The 22886-nt window shown below is 43.2% G+C and overlaps 1 protein-coding gene across 2 annotated transcripts in view; it reads left to right on the forward strand.

The window, feature by feature from the left end:
- The window catches only part of DNMBP (dynamin binding protein), a 117268-nt gene that overhangs the window by 41946 nt on the left and 52436 nt on the right, over window positions 1–22886 (forward strand). For both annotated transcript variants that reach the window (XM_007187375.2, XM_057531102.1), the window contains exon 4: window positions 8371–10374. In XM_007187375.2, coding sequence (XP_007187437.2) covers window positions 8371–10374 — 2004 coding nt within the window. The remainder of the gene's footprint in view (window positions 1–8370; window positions 10375–22886) is intronic.

The raw sequence follows: 22886 nt of genomic DNA on the forward strand, positions 1-22886 counted from the left end.
CTGGGCCCGTGAGCCACAATTGCTGAGCCTGCGCCTCTGGAGCCTGTGCCCCGCGACGAGAGGGGCCGCGATAGAGAAAGGCCCGCGCACCGCGATGAAGAGCGGTCCCCGCACCGCGATGAAGAGTGGCCCCCGCTTGCCGCAACTGGAGAAAGCCCTCGCACGAACCGAAGACCCAACACAGCCAAAAATAAATAAATAAATAAATAAATAAATAAATAAGAAAATCCTTTAAAAAAAAAAAAAAAAACCAAAACCTTTATTATGTAGAAATAATCAACAGAATGACAATCTGCCAGGTAATAAAGCTTATCAAAACAGTCACCCAGGGAGTTACCTGGTGGCCTAGTGGTTAGGATTCCAGGCTTTCATTGCCATGGATCAGGTTCGATCCCTGGTTGGGGAACTGAGATCCTGCAAGCCGCACAGCACGGCCAAAATAAAAACAAACAAAATTGTTTTCGGACTTCCCTGGCAGTCCAGTGGTTAAGACTCTGTGCTTCCAGTGCAGGGGACATGGGTTTGATTCCTGGTCAGGGAACTAAGACGTGTGGCGTGGCCAAAAGAAAAAAAAAGAAAGAAGGAAAGGAAAAAAACAGTCACCCAACTGAAAATAGGAAAACAAACCCTATTATAAGGGTTTCATGAAGATTTGGTAAAACAAGAAAATATTCTAATTCTGCAGGTTTAAAAAAGCCAGTTCAGGGACCTCCCTGATGGCGCAGTGGTTAAGACTCCGCCTGCCAATGCAGGGGACAAGGGTTCGATCCCTGGTCCGGGAAGATCCCACATGCCACGGAGCAACTAAGCCCGGGCGCCACAACTGCTGAGCCTGCACTCTGGAGCCCGCGAGCCACAGCTACCGAGCCTGCGCACCTGGAGCCCGTGCTCCACAACAAGAGAAGCCACCGCAATGAGAAGCCCGCACACCGCAACGAAGAGTAGCCCCTGCTCGCCGCAACTAGAGAATGCCCACATGCAGCAATGAAGACCCAATGCAGCCGAAAGGAAGGGAGGGAGGGAGGGAGGGAGGAAAGAAGGAAGGAAGGAAAGACAGTTCATTTCAAAGCCAGGAGAGTGGGAGTTTTGGCACGCTTTTATTCTTTTTTTTTTTTTTAATTTATTTATTTATTTTTGGCTACGTTGGGTCTTCGTTGCTGCACGCTGGCTTTCTCTAGTTTTGGCGAGTGGGAGCTACTCTTTGTTGTGGTACACGGGCTTCTCATTGCGGTGGCTTCTCTTGTTGCAGAGCACAGGCTCTAGGCACACAGGCTTCAGTAGTTGTGTCATGCGGGCTCAGTAGTTGTGTCACGCGGGCTCTAGAGCGTAGGCTCAGTAGTTGTGGCACACGGGCTTAGTTGCTCCGTGGCATGTGGGATCTTCCCGGACCAGGGCTTGAACCTGTGTCCCCTGCACTGGCAGGCAGATTCTTAACCACTGTGCCACCAGGGAAGCCCACGCTTTTATCCTTTTTTTTTTTTTTTTTTGATTTGTATGTGTGTGTTTTATTATATATTAGTCTCTTAAATCAAACAGAAAACAAAAAGTGGAGCTACAAACCTAAGTTACAATAGTACTGGCTTTTCTCATCGCCCGTCTGTCTACTTTTACCAGAGGTCTTTATTTCTTCATAAGGCTTTGAGTTACTGTCCAGGGTCCTTGACTCCAACCTGAAGAACTCCCTGTGGCAGGTGGGTCTGGTGGTTAAGAACTCTCTCAACTCTTGATTAACTGGGAATGTCTTGATTTCTCCCTCATTTTCGAAGGAAAGTTTTGCTAGATATAGGATTCTTGGTTGACGGTTTCTTTCCTTCAACACTTCAAGTACATTGAGCCATGCCATCTGGCCTCCGAGGCTCCTGATGAGAAATCTGCTCATGACCTACCTTCCTGGGAAATCTTCTCTCAGCTTCATAGACTTTCATAATGTACTTTATCATGCGTTATGCAACAGAACATTTTGTATAGTATCGTGAAGTCAATTAAGTTGTAACATTATTTTGAGACCAGAATTTAAGGAAAAGGAATTGAATATTTCAAGTGTAGACATTATGAGGTCTTTAAAATTATTACACATTTTCAAACTAGAAATAAAAGGCCACTGAAGTATCCTACAGATTTTAATTTATAACAAAGTGAATACCAATATCTAATAACACACGTGAAGAAAAATTTCTTTGGGATCCTTTTTCCTAAGTGTAAAGGGGCCTTGCACTCAAAAAGTGAGAAAACCACTGTGGCTTATCCCCAGCTGTGATGGGTCCATTTCTTGCTCTGACCTCAGAGTGCACCACTGTGATGTACTTCACAAAGCCCTGTAAAAGAGAAAGCTGGGCCCAGGTTTTTGGTCCTTAGAGCCCAGGAAGCTGCTTTTGGTGACCTGACGGCCTTGGACCTACAGTTAGCTTGTTTTTTCCTTGTTTCTGCCATTTTGTTGATTTTTTTTTCTCTTTTCTCTACTCTTTTTTATTTGTCTCATTTTTCTTTCTACAGTTAGCATAGTCAGTATTGTTGGTATAGTTAGCACAGTTGGTATAGTTAATAGTTTATTAGCATAGTTAGTGTAGTTAGTACTAGTTAGTGCTGTTGGTACAGTTAGCGTAGTTAGCGTTGTTAGTAGAGATAGCACACTTAGCACTGTTAGTACAGTTAGCATTGTTAGTTAGCATAGTTAGCATTGCTAGGTAGTGCTGTCAGTCAGTGTAGTTAGCAGATCACCATGATGCAGGGCCTCACAGCCAACTCTGCTGACAAGGAGGCTCATATTGATGACTTCGAGATCCTCCGCACCATTGGTGAAGGCACCTTCGGTAAAGTGAAGTTGGCCCGGCACATTCTGACCGGGACACAGGTGGCTGTCAAGGTCATTAAGAAAAGGCGTCAGAACTTCTCAAGTGTCCAGGCACTTTCCCGGGAAGTGTGCAGTATGAAGGCTCTGAATCACCCCAATATTGTAAAACTGCTGGGGGTGATTGACACGGAGGAGACATTTTTCCTGGTGATGGAGTACCTCAGTGGGGGGGACATGTACCACTATTTGAAGATCCATGGCCGTATGACAGAGGCGGAGGCCCGAGGCCCGTTCCAGCAGCTGGTCTCCGCCCTGCAGCACTGCCACCAGAGGGGCATCGTGCACCGGGACCTGAAGCCAATGAACCTCCTCTTTGATTCCGACATGAATATCAAACTTACAGACTTTGGCCTCAGCAACAAGTGTGATGACACTGGCCTACTGGACACGATCTGTGGCACAGTCCCTTATGCTGCCCCGGAACTCCTCCTGGGGCAGAGCTACAGCGGCCCTGCGGTGGACGTGTGGAGCCTGGGAGTAGTGCTCTACACCATGGTAACTGGGTCCCGGCCCTTTGTGGAAAAAGACTTACAGGAGCTGCGGAAGCAAATCCTACAAGGGCAGTACCCCATCCCACCTTATCTGTCTTTGGAGATAAGGGATCTATTACAAAAAATGATTGCCCTCAACCCCAGTGACAGAGGTACCTTACCTGACCTCGTGAGGCATCCATGGGTGAACATGGGCCAGAAGGAGCCACTCCAGCCACCCTGTGAAGAGGACCTGGAGGTGACAATGGTGAGGACTCCAGGCTTGACTTGCAACCAGATCCAGGACACTGGAACAGGCAGTGTGAGCTCCGTGAAACCCAAGGTGGGGGTCTCCATCATAACTGTGAAGCCCTTCTCTTCCGGGGACCTCAGTGGCAGTGAACTTGAGCCTTCTCCAAGCCCTGTGGTGTCCTCCCTGCAAACCAGGTGGCTCTACCAGAGAAAAAATGTGCAGCTGCAGGAAGACCAGAAGGCAGGGCAGAAGACCAGTGAGTCTGCCTGTCCCCCACCCAGCCTGGAGTCGAGGACTGCCACCCCCAGCCCAGCCCCCCAGTGTGGCACTGGGACATCCACCTCCAGCAGCAGCAGGATTGGAGCCCCAGAGGGAATCAGCTGCCCCCTGGGTGTGTCCAACACTGGAAGGTCCTCCCACACTGGGCAGCCTGAGAGTGTGTCCTCATCCACTCTCTCTGGCCACAGCCAGAAAAAGCAAGGGGTGGCTGGGAGAATCTGGAACTTTATTTTAAAACATCTGTGTTGCAAGCTGCCCAGCAAGAGGCGTCATAATAAAGTGAGCCCATGTGAACCCCATGAATGACCGAGGCAGGAAGGTCAGGCCGTCGCGCTCCCTGGGGCCCGGTCCAGTGGAAGATGAGTGTGTTCTCTGCACGGCCTTCAGAAGCATCGTATCCAAGACCCTGGCCAGCTCAGAGGATGGTCCGGAGCAGCCCGGGCGACCGAAAGCGAGGCCACTATGGCTGCAGGTCTGCCCCTCAACCCCCACCTGGGTGAAACTTCAGAGACTGGACTGTCATTCCTGGGGCACGTCTCCCCTCCCCTACTCTTCTGTCTTCCGTGTTGGTGGGGGAGGGGGATAGTTCTTGTTCCAAGAACTCCTTGGTTCTTCCAATTCTAGTTAGTAAACGTGATGCTCCAGAAAGATGTATCACACTCTGCTTTGCGTCGTCCCTGCACAGAATTGGGGCTGTGCATTTTCCAGTGAGACAAGTGTGTAGCCATGTAGTGCTTGGAGTTAATCAGAACAGCTGGTTCCCTGGTTCACTAAGCCCTTGAACACACGGGTGACTGCAGCAGGGGCTTCTTCCCAGAGACCTCTCTCTGGGGGCACATGCTCTCGGAGGCATCACCTGCACAGTTCCATTGGCTCTCGTGCGCTTACAGGTCACTTGCCGACTGCGGAATCCTTCACCGCAAGACACAGAGCACTCTGACCACGTGCCCGTGAACCATCTCGAGGGGCAGTCCCAGATGTTACAGGGCTGGAACCCAGCCAGCGGCTTCTGGAGGTGCTCACAGAAGGCCTCACTCACTTCCTGCCCGTTGGCCATTACACACTGGGGTCTCTGAACTCAGGCTCCCAAGTGGCCGCAAGTGGCAGAACAATGTGTGCAGCTACCAAGCTCCCAGAAAGTCTCCAGCAAGTGGAGGATGGATGATGCCATCGCCTTTCCAAGAGCATTGGTGGCTGTACAGACGTAGGTTCCTTCACTTTCAAGGGAAACATTCTGCAACAACAGGGATCCACTTTTACAGGACATTGGATGGTCACATTTGCTCGCTGGGGTGCTTCCACGATGCCTCCAATCACGACGGAGAGATGGCTGTGCTCCGGTCTGGTGATATTTCTTCCAATAGACAAGATGACAGGTGCCTCTGCATACAGCACAGAAGAACTTTCCACATCCAAACCGAGATGATTAGTGACAGAACATCCATATATTCCTTGTTCTTTCTTTGTAGGTTTCTGTATCTGTATTTCCCCCATTCCATCCACAATGACTCTTTATAGGTTGGGACAGTATCCAACTTCCCTTTTTTAACTTGTCTCTCCAAAGGCCGAGCTATTGCCACACGCTGCACTTTATAAGAATTAAGATGCCGTTTGTAGGTAGTACCAAGATCAATCTCCCCCTGCTTTGGTTTATACTCTTCTGGTGCATGGTGAGGCTGTTTGACTATTTCATAAGGATGAGAATCCGACCCGCAGGTACAAATCTGACACAGACACCAGGTCCTCATGCTCCCGGCTCGCGGGGTCGGCTCCACAGCTCCTCCGCACCCGCAGCTTTTGCAACTCCACCGCGCCGGCCTCGGCAACCGCCGGGGCGCGGCTAATGGACCACGCTTTTATTCTTAATCGCCAAAAGACCTACTGTGTCTGAACAGTAGCCATGTCTCCAGTGAATTCCCTCTGTGGTCCTGATGTAATGGCCTTAGAACTAGTGGGGGGAAAAGTCACTTGTCATTCTCAGGACCCCAAGCTCTGACCAATGGTTATTGAATCAGAAATTAAAGGAAAATAGAAATACAGGACCAAGACCCTATTTTCAGGGACATCTAAGCAAAACAGTATGAAATCAGTGAAAATGTATTGGGTGCCTACCAGTAAATGCAAAATCTTACATTAGAAGCTGTGTAGTATATAAAAATACAAGTGTCAAAATTGTTGATATAAGTGATAATTTCTTTAGTAGGCTACAGATGGCCAAGATGTGTGTAGGCTTCTAAGGTTTATCAGGGAAGCATGCTGAGGTTTCAGATGGAGAGGCTTCTATAGGAGACAATGAAAGTCCCCTTGTATGGAATAGGGTCTCAGAGGTGAGATAATATTGGATAGCTGGGGATGGGGCCAGGGGAGGTTGTGACTGGATGTGAATACCAGTTTGCACTGAGGTGAAAACATAAGAGTAGCCTTTTGGTAGCTTAGTTAACTAAACCTCTTTGGAGAGTGTCCACAGCAAACTTATTTTTTAAAAATATATTTCAGGTAGTAAGAATAGGATTATTAGAGTAGAAGCCTTAGGCGGTAGGAAGAAGCCTTCATGGTAAACGTTTGAGCAGGGGAGGGATATGATAAAATGGGTACATTTGTAATCTTAGTTTGGCATGAATCATTTGGTAGACTGGAAGAGACAGTGTCTGGGGCGAGGTTTAAAAGAGTGAGATGATGGGAGTTGGATGAGGTAGCAAAGAGTAAGGACGAATGGAATAAATATTTTGAGAGAAGAAATTAGAGGACAAAAGGAAGTTAGAAGCGTGGAGCTAGTTAAAAAAATTAAAACTGATAATCTACAAAATGAATAGTTCATAATCAGATAATTAAAAGTTTGCTGCATAACAATTTGCTGCAAAACTATAGGGTAATTTTTTAACTGGGGCAAATCCTTGCCTCACCTTCTTCAATAATAAGGCAGATGCTAACTGTTTAGATTATATTTTGTGAAGATAGCCTGAAACAGCAATATTGGAACTACTGGTTATTTTCAAAAACAAACTGCCGATTACTAGAACATTCTTCTAAGATTTCATTATGATGTATTTTCAGGATAAGGAGAGTTCAAGAAGGGCTCTAACAAAGTGAGAGAGTGGCATGGACATATATACACTACTAAATGTAAAACTGATAGCTAGGGCTTCCCTGGTGGTGCAGTGGTTGAGAATCTGCCTGCCAATGCAGGGGACACGGGTTCGAGCCCTGGGCTGGGAAGATCCCACATGCCGCGGAGCAACTAGGCACGTGAGCCACAGCTGCTGAGCCTGCGCGTCTGGAGCCCGTGCTCCGCAACAAGAGAGGCCGCGACACTGAAAGGCCCGCGCACTGCAATGAAGAGTGGCCCCCACTTGCCACAACTAGAGAAAGCCCTCGCACAGAAACGAAGACCCAACACAGCTAAAAATAAATAAATAAATAAATAATTAAAAAAAAAAAACTGATAGCTAGTGGGAAGCAGCCGCATAGCACAGGGAGATCAGCTTGGTGCTTTGTGACCACCTAGAGGGGTGGGATAAGGAGGGTGGGAGGGAGACGCAAGAGGGAAGAGATATGGGGATATATGTATATGTATAGCTGATTCACTTTGTTATAAAGCAGAAACTAACACACCATTGTAAAGCAATTATACTCCAATAAAGATGTTTAAAAAAAAAAAAAAGGGCTCTGGAGAAAATAAATGAACAGTTTGTTGTCCACACCCTGCACTTCCAACCCATTCCTGAAGATTTCTTTCTTTGTTCGATTTTTGATATTGAATATAATTTGGTGTGAGAAATTAGATCCATCTATTCAAAGGACTATAGTGGCCATGAATATATTCTTCATCGTTTATAAATGAATGCAGTGGTACAGACTGTTGTTGGTAGTAGCATTTCTCAAACTTTTTGATCTCAGGATCCCTTTACATTCTTCGAAGTTTTTGAGACCCTAAAGAGCACTTGCTTGTGTGAGTCTATTGATATTTACCATATTAGCTGTTAAAGCTGAGACATTTTTTAAATTATCAGTTTATTTTTAAAAACTCATATTAGCATTAATAACATAAATAACAGTTTATGAAAAATAACTAGTTTCCTAAACAAAAAAAATTTAGTGAGAAGAGTAACATTGGTTTGCATTTTTTGCAGATGCCTTTAATATTTGGTTTAATAGAAGAAGTCTAGATTCTTTTACTTGAATCTATATTCAGTTTGCCATGTTACATTGTTTTGGCTGAAGTATATGAAGTGTATGAAGAAAATATGATAGTTTTGACCTCACAGACCCTCTGAAAGGATCTTAGGGATCCACCCCCAGGGTTCCGCAGACCACATTTTGAAAACCATGGGTTTACAGGAATGTTCACTATATTGTCACTAAATTGTCAAAAAGTGTTCATGCACTTAAAACTCTAGGTTTATATTCCCTTGAATTTGGTAGCTATTTAAGGTGATGAGTTGCACTATTAGTTATACCAGTATCCTGCTGAGGTGATAACCGAGGTCATTATCTTTGCTTCTCTTCTCTTTCTTCAGGTGACCTAGTGGTTCTCGATGGCACTCCCACTGCCGGCTGGCTGCAGGGCCGGAGCTGCTGGGGTGCCCGGGGCTTCTTCCCGTCCTCATGTGTTAGGGAGCTCTGCCTCTCCTCACAGAGTCGGCAGTGGCACTCACAGAGTGCCCTTCTCCAGATTCCCGAGTATTCAATGGGACAAGCCCGGGCACTGATGGGGCTCTCTGCCCAGCTGGATGAGGAGCTGGACTTCAGAGAAGGGGATGTGATTACCATTATTGGAGTTCCTGAACCAGGCTGGTTTGAAGGGGAGTTAGAGGGTCGAAGAGGCATTTTTCCGGAAGGTTTTGTAGAGCTTTTGGGGCCCCTGAGGACTGTGGATGAGTCAGTAAGTTCTGGAAATTGCGATGACTGCATTACTAACGGTGAAGTAGATACCAACACAGGAGAAGAGAGACAGCCAGAAGAGGAAGGCGAGCAGCCAGCCACCTACGGGATTGCCCTCTATAGATTCCAAGCCCTGGAGCCAAATGAGTTGGATTTCGAAGTAGGCGATAAAATCCGAATCCTGGGGACCCTGGAAGATGGCTGGCTAGAAGGATCACTGAAGGGCAGGACAGGCATCTTTCCTTACCGCTTTGTAAAGTTATGTCCTCAAGTAAGGGTGGAGGAAACCATGGATCTGCCGCAGGAAAGCAGCCTCACCAACATCCCTGACACATCTTTGGATTGTTCGGAGAACTCCTTAGAAGTGGAAGGAACAAGACATGAATCTCCTGAGTATAAAGCAGAGAAGTCCAACTCAGTTATTTCTGAAACATCCACTTCCCCACTGGAGCATCTGACTTCTGAGTATGAAGAAGACAAAAACTCTCACTGGAACACGGGCACCTCAGAAGGGCCCCCAAGAAGCACAGGTTCAGGGCACGAACAGCTTCTTGCCAAATACTCTTCCACGAAGGATCCTTCAGAGGTGGTCAATGGTGTTGCGTCCCAAACTCCAGTACCTTTTCATCCCGAATTGCAGAAAAACCAGTATTATCCTATAGGAGGAGGAAGCAACCCCTGCCCCGACCAGTACTCTGACCCTCTTCCTCTAGAAGCAAGGACTAGAGACTACTCCAGCCTACCTCCCAGAAGAACATACTCCCAGCCGAAAACCCTTCAGAAGCCAGTGCCACCTCTTCACAGCACCTTTTCCCGTTTAGCCTCCAGGGCAGTCAGACCCAGCCAGTTGAGCCCTCAACTCCAGGGCATGGCGCGGTGTGTGAAAAAGCACCTCACACCCAAAGAAAATGCTTCCAGCTTTTGCTCTGCATCAGAGAGATCAGAGATGAAGCCTGGTCTGCAAGACAAGGCACCTGCTGTGGAAGCAATGGCACTTTCACAGGGAGACGGCAACACGGACCTGGATTCTAAGTTGACACAACAACTGATAGAGTTTGAGAAGAGCTTGTCAGGGCCCGGCACAGAACCAGATAAAATTTTGCGCCACTTTTCAATCATGGACTTTAACTCCGAAAAGGATATTTTCCGAGGTTCCTCGAAGCTAATCATCCAGCAGGAGATGCCCGAGAGGAGAAAGGCTCTAAGGCCACCGCCACCCCGTCCCTGTACTCCAGCATCCACTGCTCCCCATTTGCCAGTGGACCAGAACCTGAGACCGGAACCACCCTTGGCAATGCGACCCTCTCGCCCCGCTCCCCTGCCTCCCTCGGCCCAGCAGAGAACGAATGCAGTACCCCCCAAGCTCCTAACCTGTAACCGTCCTGGCTGGGAGACCCTAGAAAAGGAGGGCCCTGAGAACATGGAGAAGACTTTGGACCAGACTTCCCAGTGTCCCTTAGTCTTGGTGAGGATTCAGGAGATGGAACAGGACTTGGATATGTGCTGCAGGGCTCAAGAAGAGCTGAACTTACTGTTGGAGGAGAAGCAAGAGGAATCACTAAGGGCAGAGACCCCTGAGAATCTTGAGTTCTACGAGAGTAACATTGAGAGTTTGAACATGGAACTCCAGCAACTTAGAGGTAAGTGATGAGGAGATAGTATATACTTGTTTCTTGACACTGGCAAGTCCAAGTAACAGCCTACCCAGGTTTTTAGGGATATGTTACCATCTATGATGGACAATTAAGGAATGGTTTGCTTTTTATTACCTAATTTCTCACTCTGTCACCACAATTAGATGGCTCTGTCTGAATGTATCCTATGACCACTATAGCCTCCTAACTCCATTTGCTGCTCAGGTAAAAAAGCTCAGACCTCAGTGACATTTATACCTCCTGTACCTCTGTGACATCCGTAGCAGTTGTGCAGATGGAAGTCCCCAGATATAACTTTCTTTAACCAGACTCTGCTCAGCACTGACGACTTCCAGGCTAAGACTCGTGAGAAAATGATATGTTGTATCTTTGTGGTCCAGGGACTAAGTTTCAATAATAATAATAATAACAAACATTTATTAATGTATTAATAAGCATTTGTCACAAAGAATCTTCACAGCTACCTTGAAGCTACTGGGTTAATTCATATGGCTACTTTATAGATGAGGAAACCAAGACTTGTAGAGATTAAGTAGCTTGCTAAGGGAACCGGGAATTGAGCCCATGTCTTTAACTACTATGGTTTACTGTTTCCCACCTTGCACATTCAAAAATTCAAATGCTGTCTCTTAACTTGGGGGGTGACCAGGCTCTGGAGACTTCATTTGTATTCACCAGCCTATCAGGAGAAATAATTTATAAAGTAGGAAGAAGAAAAGAGTGAGATAATAGCAGCTGGTCTAGGGCCTGAGGAGAGCATGACTGCATGCCCTTTGGCATGCGTGCCAGAGAGCTCTGAACCTACATGTCCTTAGGAAAGTCAATAATAAAAAGCACTCTGTGGATCTAGGAGTTGCAGGATCCTAATAAATAAAAACAAGGTCATGGTGGCCCAGAGAGACCAAATCAAGATGGCAGACCAAGTACACATACCAACTTCCCCTTGTCCCTTAGATCTCTAAAAGTGAATGAAAAAAAATAATAAAAAATTCCAAGAAGAAAGAGTATTATCAGAAGGCCAGAAATTGAGTAATTTTCTGAAAGATGGAAAGCAGATGGATTACAGAAAGAGAGGAAACCTCTGTCTAAAATATGCTCAGGCAAGAATTGCTGTGCAAGTGGGCACAGTTGTGCAGGAACTCCAAACTCAGAGGCATGGCCCTGGGAGGGTGTCCTGGAGCACATGCAAGGTGATGAATTAGGGACCAGCCAGGTCACTGGGCCCCTGGGTCATTTGTGCTCAACAAGGCAGTGGTGACATTTGCTCTCAAGGTAAAGCACAAGGGTGAGCACTTAGACATGTCCTCAAGAGGGTGTTCATTTAATATGAGTATCTGAACTCTTGGGGTATGCCAGATACCTTGACGATTTCAGAGTGCCTGAAAAGGAATCCTGAGGGAACTTTGGCTCAGCGCTACATCCTCAAAGCCATAGCAAGCCCCAGATTCTCCATCACCTTCCATACATACGAGTTTTGAGATATACTTGTAAACTGTTCTTGCATTAGATATACAGGTAACAGAACAAAACTCTCCCAAATTCCAGGTAGCAAGAATTTCTCAATAATGATACTTATTAGAATTAGTAGTGTTCCAGAGAAATATTATGTCTTCTTTGCATAAAAACAGTGTGCAGTGTTTTTAAAGGACTATATGGAGTAATGGACTGGTACTGACGGATGAAACTGGTATTCTTTTTTATTCGATTGACCTTCTTTTTCAGGACTAATTGAATAATTCAGCTGGTGTTCTTACTATGTTTTTTGGGTTTTTTTTTAGTTCTAAAAGTTTAATGCTGTGAAAGACCTGCAGTAGGTGTGTGTAGTCTTAATCAGGAAACTTTTCTTTATTTGCATTCACCAAATACAGCATTGGCTGTGTTAATATTGACTTGATTGCTTTTCAATAGGTGTATTATTTATATCAATTGCTAGTATGATGAAATTACTTATTTCTTGCAATCACTGACAGTTCCTCTTAAGGTCATCTTTTTCTGTCTTCATAAAAAGTATATCCAGCAATATAAGCAGTCCCTTGAAAGAGGCAGAATTAATCAGTTTGAGCACCAGGCTTTACCCCTCCAATCCAGTCCCATACAATCTCTAACCTTGAAATTTAAGGCATAAGATTTAAAGAACTTTCGATATAGTATTTATCTAATCCTGATTGATATTATATTTAGTTGTTTATATGCCTCTTGAAAATTTGAAGCCTAATGAGAAGACAGATACTGTACATTAGTTGGTTTGTCATTTCCCACACACCTGGTATAGTGTCCAACAGGTAGTAGACTCAGTAAATACTTGGTGAATTGAATTTAGTTTAACTGAATGAAATTGAAGTTTCTGCTCTACCTTCCAGAACTTTCAAAGGTCTCCTTCCTCCGTTGTTACTTTGAACTTGGACTACTGGAGAGCTAAGGACTGTCAGTGCTGAGATGCTGGTCCCCTTGTCAGACACAGTTAATGGTAGCAAAATAGTCCAGTGCTGTGCCAGACCCAAAATTAGGTTTTATTGTAGCTATTGCTCCTCCTTCCTCCTCTTTTTTTTTTTTTTCTTCTTTTTTTAAATAAGAAAGTGTATGGACAGATGCCTAGCTATGCTTATCACGTGGTAGGCATTTAATAGGGTTTTGAGAAATTAGAAGAAAATATAATTAAGAAGCACTTTTTTTTTTTAATTTATTTATTTATTTTTGGCTGTGTTAGGTCTTGGGTCTTTGTTGCTGTGCGCAGGCTTTCTCCAGTTGAGGCGAGCGGGGGCTACTCTTCGTTGAGGTGCGCAGGCCTCTCACCGCGGTGGCTTCTCCCATTGCGGAGCGCGGGCTCTAGGCACGTGGGCTTCAGTAGTCGCGGCATGCAGTTTCGGTAGTTGTGACTCACGGGCTCTAGGAGCGCAGGCTCAGTAGTTGTGGCACATGGGCTTAGTTGCTTCGTGGCATGTGGGATCTTCCTGGACCGGGGCTTGAACCCATGTCCCCTGCATTGGCAGGCGGACTCCCAACCACTGCGCCACCAGGGAAACCCCAAGAAGCACTTCTAATTTGCAAGACTTAAGTATAAGAAGAAAGGGTATGACTTTATTTATTTGAACTGTAGTCAACTGACTGCTCTGGTTTGTGCTTGGTGGTTTTAGAGCAGGATACACGTGACTGTTTTGTTTACATTCAGCTCCACTTTATGCGTATAAGTGTGAATCTAGTTAGATCAACAGGGAATACATTGAATGGATTCAATTTAAGTATAGGATGGTATATAGATTTACGTATAGCTCACACCTAAATATATATAGCCTTTATACTATTCTTCATATTGCTCCTTCTTAAAACTCTGGAATTATGATGTCATGAGGACTCATTTCCTAGAAGCTCTATTTTTTTTTCAAATCTGATATGTTACCTTTTATAGTTTTCTGTTTCCAGTAGGTATCTTTCAGCTTGTTTTTTATTTTCTTTACCTATGGTAAGAATAGTTATTTTATAGTCTGCATATGATAATTCCAAGATATTAAGTCTTAGTGGGACTGTTTTTGGTGTCACATGATTCTCATTCATGTGGTCTAGACTCCTTGTGTGTCTGGTTACCTTTTACTGTGTTCTAGTCATAGTATTTGGAAAACATTAAGACCGGAGATAAAGGCACCTGTCTCCAGAGAGGATTTGCACTTATTTCTGTCAGCTGCTTCTGGTCAGCTAATGTTTCCAAATTCCTGAAGGATAGTAATCTTTGAGATTCAGGAACAAGAAATTGGAATTCCTGGTAATTCCTAAAATTATAAATTATTCTGTATTTTTTTTAAAAACTCTTTTACTTACATGTTCTTAAGTAATAACAGTAATGACTGTAATAATCAACAGTGAACAATTTTCCTGTGTTAGGATTATACTAAAAGTTTCAGAGACTTTATATATATATACACATATATATGAAATAAATGCATAATTTTTTATTATTATGAACCAAAATATTATGAGATTATATATTTTAATGACATGTAAAATTATTCTCTACCTGATAATAAACTTTGAAATATTTTTTACTTTTTACTTTAAAATAATTTTGGATTTATAGAGAAGTTGCAGAGATAGTAGAGTTCCCCTAACCCTAATATCTTACATAACTCAAAAATATTTATCAAAATTAGAAAATTAACATGATACTAGACATCTGATAATATAAAACATTAAAAGAAGGGAATATTAACACAAAATAAATGTTAAATAAAAATAATTTAAAAACTGTAAAATCATACCACAAATATTTAGTATTTAAAAGTGATTTTTAAAACAAAATTTTAAATACACAAAGTATTAGTTGCCCTATCTGATGGGATTGATCTTTGTTTTGTGACTAATATTCCAGACATAGAAAAAAGTTTCCTTTGATGTTGGTTGAGTGTTAAGAAAGTATCCAAAAACATCTTCAGGTGGGGCCATTAGGGTACATGTTGCTTTGCATAAGCTCATAATCTTTCTTTTTTTTTTTTTTTTTGTACAGACAGGTTTTCTTTTTTTATTTTCTAGCGACTATTTGCATTGAGTATTTCTTTTTTAAAAATCTTAATGAAGTATAGGTGATTTACAATGTTGTGTTAATTTCTGCTGTACAGCAAAGTGATTCAGTTATACATATGTATTCTTATATTCTTTTTTTTTTTTAATTAATTTATTAATTTATTTGTGGCTGCATTGGGTCTTCGTTGCTGCACACGGGCTTTCTCTAGTTGCGGCGAGTGGGGGACACTCTTCGTTGCAGTGAGCAGGTTTCTCATTGTAGTGGCTTCTCTTGTTGCAGAGCATGGGCTCTAGGCGCATGGGCTTCAGCAGTTGTGGCAAACAGGCTCAGTAATTGTGGCTCACGGGCTCTAGAGCGCTGGATCAATAGTTGTGGCGCATGGGCTTAGCTGCTCCGTGGCATGTGGGATCTTCCCGGACCAGGGCTGAAACCCATGTCTCCTGCATTGGCAGGTGGATTCTTAACCACTGCGCTAACAGGGAAGTCCCTTATGTTCTTTTTTAACAGTGAAAATATTTTGTCTACTTGCTCTGATTTTGACTTTGCCATTGGAATCAATATTGTTTTGCTAATTCAAATTTTAGACAATAAATTTGTGACAATATTCACATCTTTAAAAAATTTTTTAATTGAAACAATTAACATACAATATGATGTTAATTTCAGGTAATACAATATAATGATTCAATATTAATATTCACATCTTCTCTGCATTTCTCTTTTTTTTTTTTTTTTTTTTTTTGAAGAGGGAGCACTGGACAGCACAGGCTCTGGATTTTTTTTTTTAATTTTTATTTATTTATTTATTTATTTTATTTATTTATGACTGTGTTGGGTCTTCGTTTCTGTACGAGGGCTTTCTCCAGTTGCGGCAAGCGGGGGCCACTCTTCATCGCGGTGCGCGGGCCTCTCATCATCACGGCCTCTCTTGTTGCGGAGCACAGGCTCCAGTCGCGCAGGCTCAGCAATTGTGGCTCACGGGCCTAGTCGCTCCGCGGCATGTGGGATCTTCCCAGACCAGGGTTCGAACCCGTGTCCCCTGCATTGGCAGGCAGATTCTCAACCACTGCGCCACCAGGGAAGCCCCTGCATTTCTCTTGTTAAAATACTTACAAAGAACTATAACCTATAGCAAATACAAACACTGGAAAACACTGAGCAAACATTTTTTGAGTAGTATTAAAATAATGGAACATTTGCCTCTGAGTGAGATGCAACGCTACACAGAATCATGTGTCGGAATTGCCAATTTAAGGACTTATTTTACTTCTAAAATTTGATATTTCTTGGACGATCACTTACAAGGTTTATATAAAATATACTGTGCAAATAAGCTTATTAGTATTTATTTTATTTGCAAGAGTGACTCACTGTTAGCACACAGGGCCATGAACACACGTGCTTTATAAACACATTCATAACATAGCAACAGTTAAAAGCAATACTAACTGATTAGATCCTAGTCACTTTTCTCCTATGTACTTTTGTCCCGGTCAACCTTAATCTTCACTCTGTGGGTCAGTATTTTCTGCTCTTGCTTTCAACTTGACACTGGTAGATCCTTTTAAACCAGTAATGTCTCTACATTTATTGTTAAGCTTTATTCTCACAGAGAATTATAGTATTTTCTCCTTTTTTTCCAGATTTCTTGGCTGATTTTTTTCTTACGATTCAGAAAGACATATAAATTCCCTAAGCAACGCTGAGGAGGAATTCCCACATGGAAACGATATCATTCTCAGTCCACCTCCACCTTAAACTAATTTCAAGGCTTAAAGTACCTTGGACGGTGAAGGTATTAGAGCCCGAGATGTAATTTTGCAGGAGGGCTGGTCCAGTTCTGATTCTCTCTCAGGAGTCTCTGGAATCTTAGCTTATTATAGAAAAGGTCTCCTTTTAGACTCCTTACCTTGCCTTGGGCTTTGGGTTATTGACCTCTTCTCCCCAGAGGGCCATTGAAACAAAAGCTGAGTTTTCTGGGACTGGTAGATGCCCCAGGGCATTGTAGTTTCTGTGGTTATTTACCTCTCTGGATTCTAGTTTTCCTTTTGGTTTTGGCCTGTACTCTACCATCTTGTCATTGTGTTGATAGTTTTTTAAAAATCGTTCGTCTAACTTTTTAAGCTTTCTTTCTGTGAGAAGGTTGGCCTAAACTTCAATTATTGGAAATAGAAAGTCCATTATTAGTAGTTTTAGATAAGCCAGTGTTTGGCTATGTCTGAGAATTAGGAGTTTTAAGTTTGGAATTATCATGTAGAGTCAGGGTAGAATACTAGGAGGCATTTTTGAGTATAGTGTGTTGGGGAATGATATGTCATTGTAGGCTTCAGGATGGTATCGAGTCAGTCACTCATTCATCCAGCAAATGTTGGTGAAGTTTTTACCATGTGCCAGGCATTGTGTTAAGGGCAGGGTATATAGTAATAAACATAGATGTGTTGTCTGCCTTCCAGGAGCTTCTGGTCAAATGAGTTGCTAATTAATAAGTAGAAGTCCATATCTAAAACACAGTACCTTTTACTAGTTTGGGAAAGAATTCTTACACCTGAGGCATTCCAAGGAGTCTTCAGAGTAAAAAATTGCTTAATAATTTAAGCATATAATAATAATTGAGTTCCCTGGTGGTCTAGTGGTTAGGATTCCGGGCTTTCACTGCCATGGCCCGGGTTTAATCCCTGGTCGGGGAACTGAGATCCTGCAAGCTGCGGGGCATGGCCAAAACAAAAACAAAACCAAAAATGGTACCTTCAAATCTGATAAATAGTTTGGCTTCTGAAGCAGTAGAAATATTCAGGGTTAGTCCACAGACTTTTCAGATTTACCAGTACAAGTTACTTTTAGAAGTCCTTATTAGAACTACATCCTGTGGCCCTGAGAGAATCTCATTTTAGCATATCATAGTCCTTTTCTACCTCGAGGAGAGGTTCACATGCCTGAATTGGACAGTCAGGGTTGTACATTCATTTCTTTACTCAGCAAACATTTCTTCAGCACATAGTATGACCCAGGCACTGGCTATACACTGATTAATAAAAAGGATATAGTCATAGTATCATTCATATTTGTGTATCTTTGAAACTCTAGTGATCATACTGATATTGACCTCTGTATTTAATCACACTGTCTCTCTGTCTTGCTGCCTTTGAATTATGGCCATAGTTAATTTCCACGTGGGCCAAGACCCTGTTGTTCTAAATCAGTGCAGTGGATGGTAAATTGTAGAGTCAGCCGCTTCCGCATCAGGAACCTTGCTCCTAAACGTCTCCCCTTAAGGTAATGCCAGGAAGAAGGTTGACCAGAGACTCTTGGGGTAATTTTTAATTTGAATTTTAAATGACTGTTGCACATCAAATCAGAATATGTTTTTCAGGAAAGTAACATTTTCACCAAGATATTGGGTGAGATCTAAGGTCCACTAAAGAGAGCCATTAGGTTAACCAGTTGGAGAATGACTGATATGGAATAATAACATCTTTACACTGAAGTGATACATAATATTCCAGACAGATTTTTTAAAATTGAAAGTATAGTTTTTCTACATACAGAAGCAATTTATTATTCTGAAGACTCCTTGGAATGCCTCAGGTATAAGAATTCTTTCCCAAACTAGTAAAAGGTAATAGAGTTTAAAAGGTAAAACGTTTTGTGGTCTTTCAAGATATAAAAGTTCATGTAAAAGAAATAATGATTTTTCTTTCTAGTTTGTCAGTACATAAGAAAAAACCCAATATCCTCGGCCTTTGTAACATCTAGTTCAGGGTGTTGGCTCAGTAAAAATTAGCTCAGTTACTTGTAATGGATTTTATCTTGGTATAAATCCATAAAACAGCAACCATAGTCAGAAGCCATTCAGAGTCCATGTTGATTCAGGACAGAAGCTAGTTTTCCTTTTAGGAGACAGGGTTTAATGTATGTCAAGAAACGTAGCTAGGAATGGTTAGCTTACTTATAATTAGCCCATGACTCACTAGTCTTTGCAGTTTGTAGTGTGGCTTTGTGAACATTTCTTCACCTCAGCTCCAGGCGGAGGGGTGGAGAAACTGGAATAGCTCCAGGGACTTCAAGTATGGGTTTCAGATTTCACCCAGGCTTTGCAGCACTTAGTGAAAGGACCTGCCTCTAGCTAGCCTCCTGCCTCAGCCACAGGCATTCCTGCTGCCACTGGCTACCTGAGCGTGTTGACTACTGCTGTTCACTTTACCAGATGTAGCAAGACCCCAAAGATGAAAAACTCTGGGGCAGTCATTTATTCAATAAATACTGTTGAGCTCCTGCTATATTCCAGGCAGCATTCTAGAGTTACAGCAGTGATCTCTGCCCCCATGGGGAGAGACAAACAATAAATAAAAATATACGTATTATTAGGAGGCAAAAGAACCTATGGAATCAGGGAAGTGACTTTTGAGTGAAGATCTGAATGATTGTAGGAAGCCAGCCAAGCCATTTTGGGGGTTGGGGGAGATTATTTCAGGCAGCTAGAACAGCAAGTATAAGAGTGTGCCTGTTGTTTGAGGAATAGCAAGGAGGCCACTTCAACTCGAGCAAAGGCATGGGCTTTGTAGCCCATCATTCGGAGTAAGACGAGAAGCCCCAGGAAGGTTCTGAGCAGGGGAGCAACATGATCTGACTTAGAACTTTACAGAGTCACTCTGGCTGTGGCGTTGAGAAAAGACAGAAGTGCAGAGGCAGAGAGACCAGTTAGGAGGCTACTGTAATGATCCAGGCAAGAGGTGATGGTAGCTTGCACCAGGATGGCAGAGTGGGGTTGAGGAGAAGTGATCAGTTATTTTGAGCATCACATATAAGGTATATTTGAGTTGGAGCCAGTAGGACTTGCTGGTGGACTGGATGTGAGGCGAAAGAGATGAGGATGACCCTGAGATTGAGCAACTGGAAGGATTGGAGTTGCCGGTAATTTCTCAATTAATGGTGAAGAGTGCAAGAGGTGCTGGTTGGTGGGGGAGGTGGGACGAGGCAGAGGTCAACTGCACAATTTGATACACAGGCCAGAGTTCAGAGGAGTTAGGCCTGGAGACATAAATTTGGGACAAATGAATTTTGACAGCACATAGACATAAATTCTTTCAGCACATAGATGTTATTTAAAGTCATGACATTTAATGAGATTACTTAAAGAAACAAAAAAAGTATAGATAGAGAAAAAGAGAAGAGGCCCAGGGAGTGCGCTGTCTGGAAGATAGGAACTGAAAGAGTAGGATGATGACAGCAATTATAAATAATTGAGCGCTTATACTTTGTCAAACAATGTGCTAGGTGCTTTTATACACTTTTTCCAGTTCCCAAAATTGTCCACATCTGACAGATGAGAAAACTGAGGTTTGCCCAAAGTCTCACAGTTGGTAAGTGGGAGAGCCAGGATTCAGATTCAGGTGGGTTTCACTGTACAGCTTTATGTACATTCTCACTGTGCCACAGTGAAGTGCCAGCGTGTTTTGACTTAAGGAGGGATTGCTTGACCTCTGAGAGTGGGTGGTAGGAAGCAACAGTTGGAAAACTCAGATCTGCAAGTGCTCAAGGTGGAAGGGGATCCCAACTGACTCTTGCCAACTTACTTCCAAAATAATTTATGCAAACAATAACATTTTTAGTACTCTCATTGGTTGAAAACTATTTGCTAAATTACATTTATCTGTGGATTTAAGAGCATATATATATGTATTGACATATATATATATATATTGTTTTGACATATATATTTTTAAAATATTTAATCCTTCCTCACAGATATACTTTTGACTGTTGGCTTATCATGAAGTTACTTAAGTTTCCAAAGTGTTTACTCATTCATACTAGTAACATCCCCAAGCTGCTCACGGTTTCCAGTTTCTCTGTTTGAACCCTCACCTAACTCACCTTTAAGTTCATCATAAGGTTTAAACTCTAAAACATCTTGAATGCTTCTCACAGCCCTGTCCATTTAGAACATTTACATCCTTCAAAGTATATCAGATCCCCCCAACACCTCATATTTTCCTGTATTCCAGTCTTTTTTTTTTTTTTTTTACAGTGCTCTCAGACTCTTTTCTCTGTGTTTCTGCCTTCCCCTATCCCAATCAGTTGTCTTTTCATTAGTCCATAGTCTCTTCCTTTACTGGGGAACTTACTTTTTGATCTTAAGTATCTGTCTTCTCCCTCATTTCCAGACCCTCTTCCCACTTAGCTGGAGGCTGTTGCTGTATTGATATCCCTTGAGTTACTTTACCCTTAATGATAGGGTCTTCTTTACAACTCCTCCTAATTAACCCTTAGGCTGAGAGGCAGCTGCACTAAGAGTGGAAACCACATTCCTAGTCAAGGAATTTCTTGAATTCCTACTGTGTGCTAGGTAACTGGGTACAAAGGAAAAGACCTGGGGCAGCCAATGTTTAGGAATGTGGAAGACAAGGGAGATGAACTAGCAAAGGAAAAGGAGCAGCCAGTCAAGTGAAGGAAGAGCTTTAAGAAAGAGAAAGTGACTGTGTCCAAAAGCTACTGAGAGGCCAAGTAAGATGAAGTCTCAGAAATGACCATTGGATTGGATGATCTTGTCAAGGGCAGTTTCGGTAAAGTGATAACAAAGGGATAAAAGCCTTATTGGAATGGATTAAAGATAGAGTGAGAGGTAAGGAAATGGAGGCATTGAGTAGTTGGCTTGGTCAAGTCTTTCAAAGCAGAAGTTGTTTGTAAGATGGGAAACAGGACTTCCCTGGTGGCACAGTGGTTAAGAATCCGCCTGCCAATGCAGCGGACACGGGTTCGAGCCCTGGTCTGGGAAGATCCCACATGCCACGGAGCAACTAAGCCCGTGTGCCACAACTACTGAGCCTGCACTCTAGAGCCCACAAGCCACAACTACTGAGCCCGCGTGCCACAACTACTGAAGCCCGCGTGCCTAGAGCCCGTGCTCCACAGCAAGAGAAGCCACCGCAATGAGAAGCCCACGCACTGCAACAAAGAGTAGCCCCCGCTCACCGCAACTAGAGAAAGCCCATGTGTAGCAACGAAGACCCAATGCAGCCAAAAATAAATAAATAAATAAAAATTTTAAAAAGATGGGAAACATTCATAGGCTCATGAGACTGATGGTTAGAGTGGGCACACTGAAGAGCAGGAGAGGGAGGGCCTAATTGCCAAAACAAAGTCTTTGAGGGGTCAGGAGGGAGTGGATCAGTGAACCAACAGAGAGAGAGATTGGCCTGTTATCAGCAGAGACAGTTCTTCCATTCTAACAAGAGGGAAAGCAGAGCAGATGGTTACAGATGCAGGTAGGATGGTAGATTTGATGGTGAAAAGATGAAGAAACAGGCTTAGAGAGCTTAAGTAACTTTCCCAAGATTATATAGCTAGTTAGCGGCAGAGTCAGGATTCAAAAAAAAGCACAGCCTGTGCTTTTAACTTGTAAGCTCTCCTGCCCTGTGCCTCGCATCTAGCATGTGCCCAATAAATATGACCACCATCAACTCATTAAACATGGGAGTACCTCTTGTGCCCCACGTAAGAGCTGTGCTGGAGATTGGACGTGGTCCTTGCCATTATCAGTGTAATAAAAGGAGGTAAACAAGTATAATAAAGTAACACGTAAGATGAGAGGGATATTTGCATGGTGCTCTGGAAAATAGCAAGAACTATGGGAATCAGAGAGTGTCATTGGGGCAGAGTTAGAAAGTGAGGAGCAGTTGATCATCAGCCTGGAGGAACCACATGGGCAGTTACAGAGATACTGTGAAAAGTTTAGGTAATTACCTGTTCTTACTAGATTTTTTTTTTTTTTTTTTTTTTTTACTGTCTCCTCCCTTTTGTTCCTTTACCTTTCCTCTACTTTCTGCCTCTTTTCTCTCATCCTTCAAATCCTGCTGCCCCACCTTCACTTCTAGCATTATGTTCGGAGAATTTCTATCCACGGGTGGTCATTGTAGCTGATAGCCCACCCTGTAGTAACAAGTAACAAACATCATGGCAGAGTGCGGCTCAGGGCTTTTGAAGA

This window comes from Balaenoptera acutorostrata, chromosome 16 (assembly GCF_949987535.1).
Source record: "Balaenoptera acutorostrata chromosome 16, mBalAcu1.1, whole genome shotgun sequence".
NCBI classification, from domain to species: Eukaryota; Metazoa; Chordata; class Mammalia; order Artiodactyla; family Balaenopteridae; genus Balaenoptera; species Balaenoptera acutorostrata.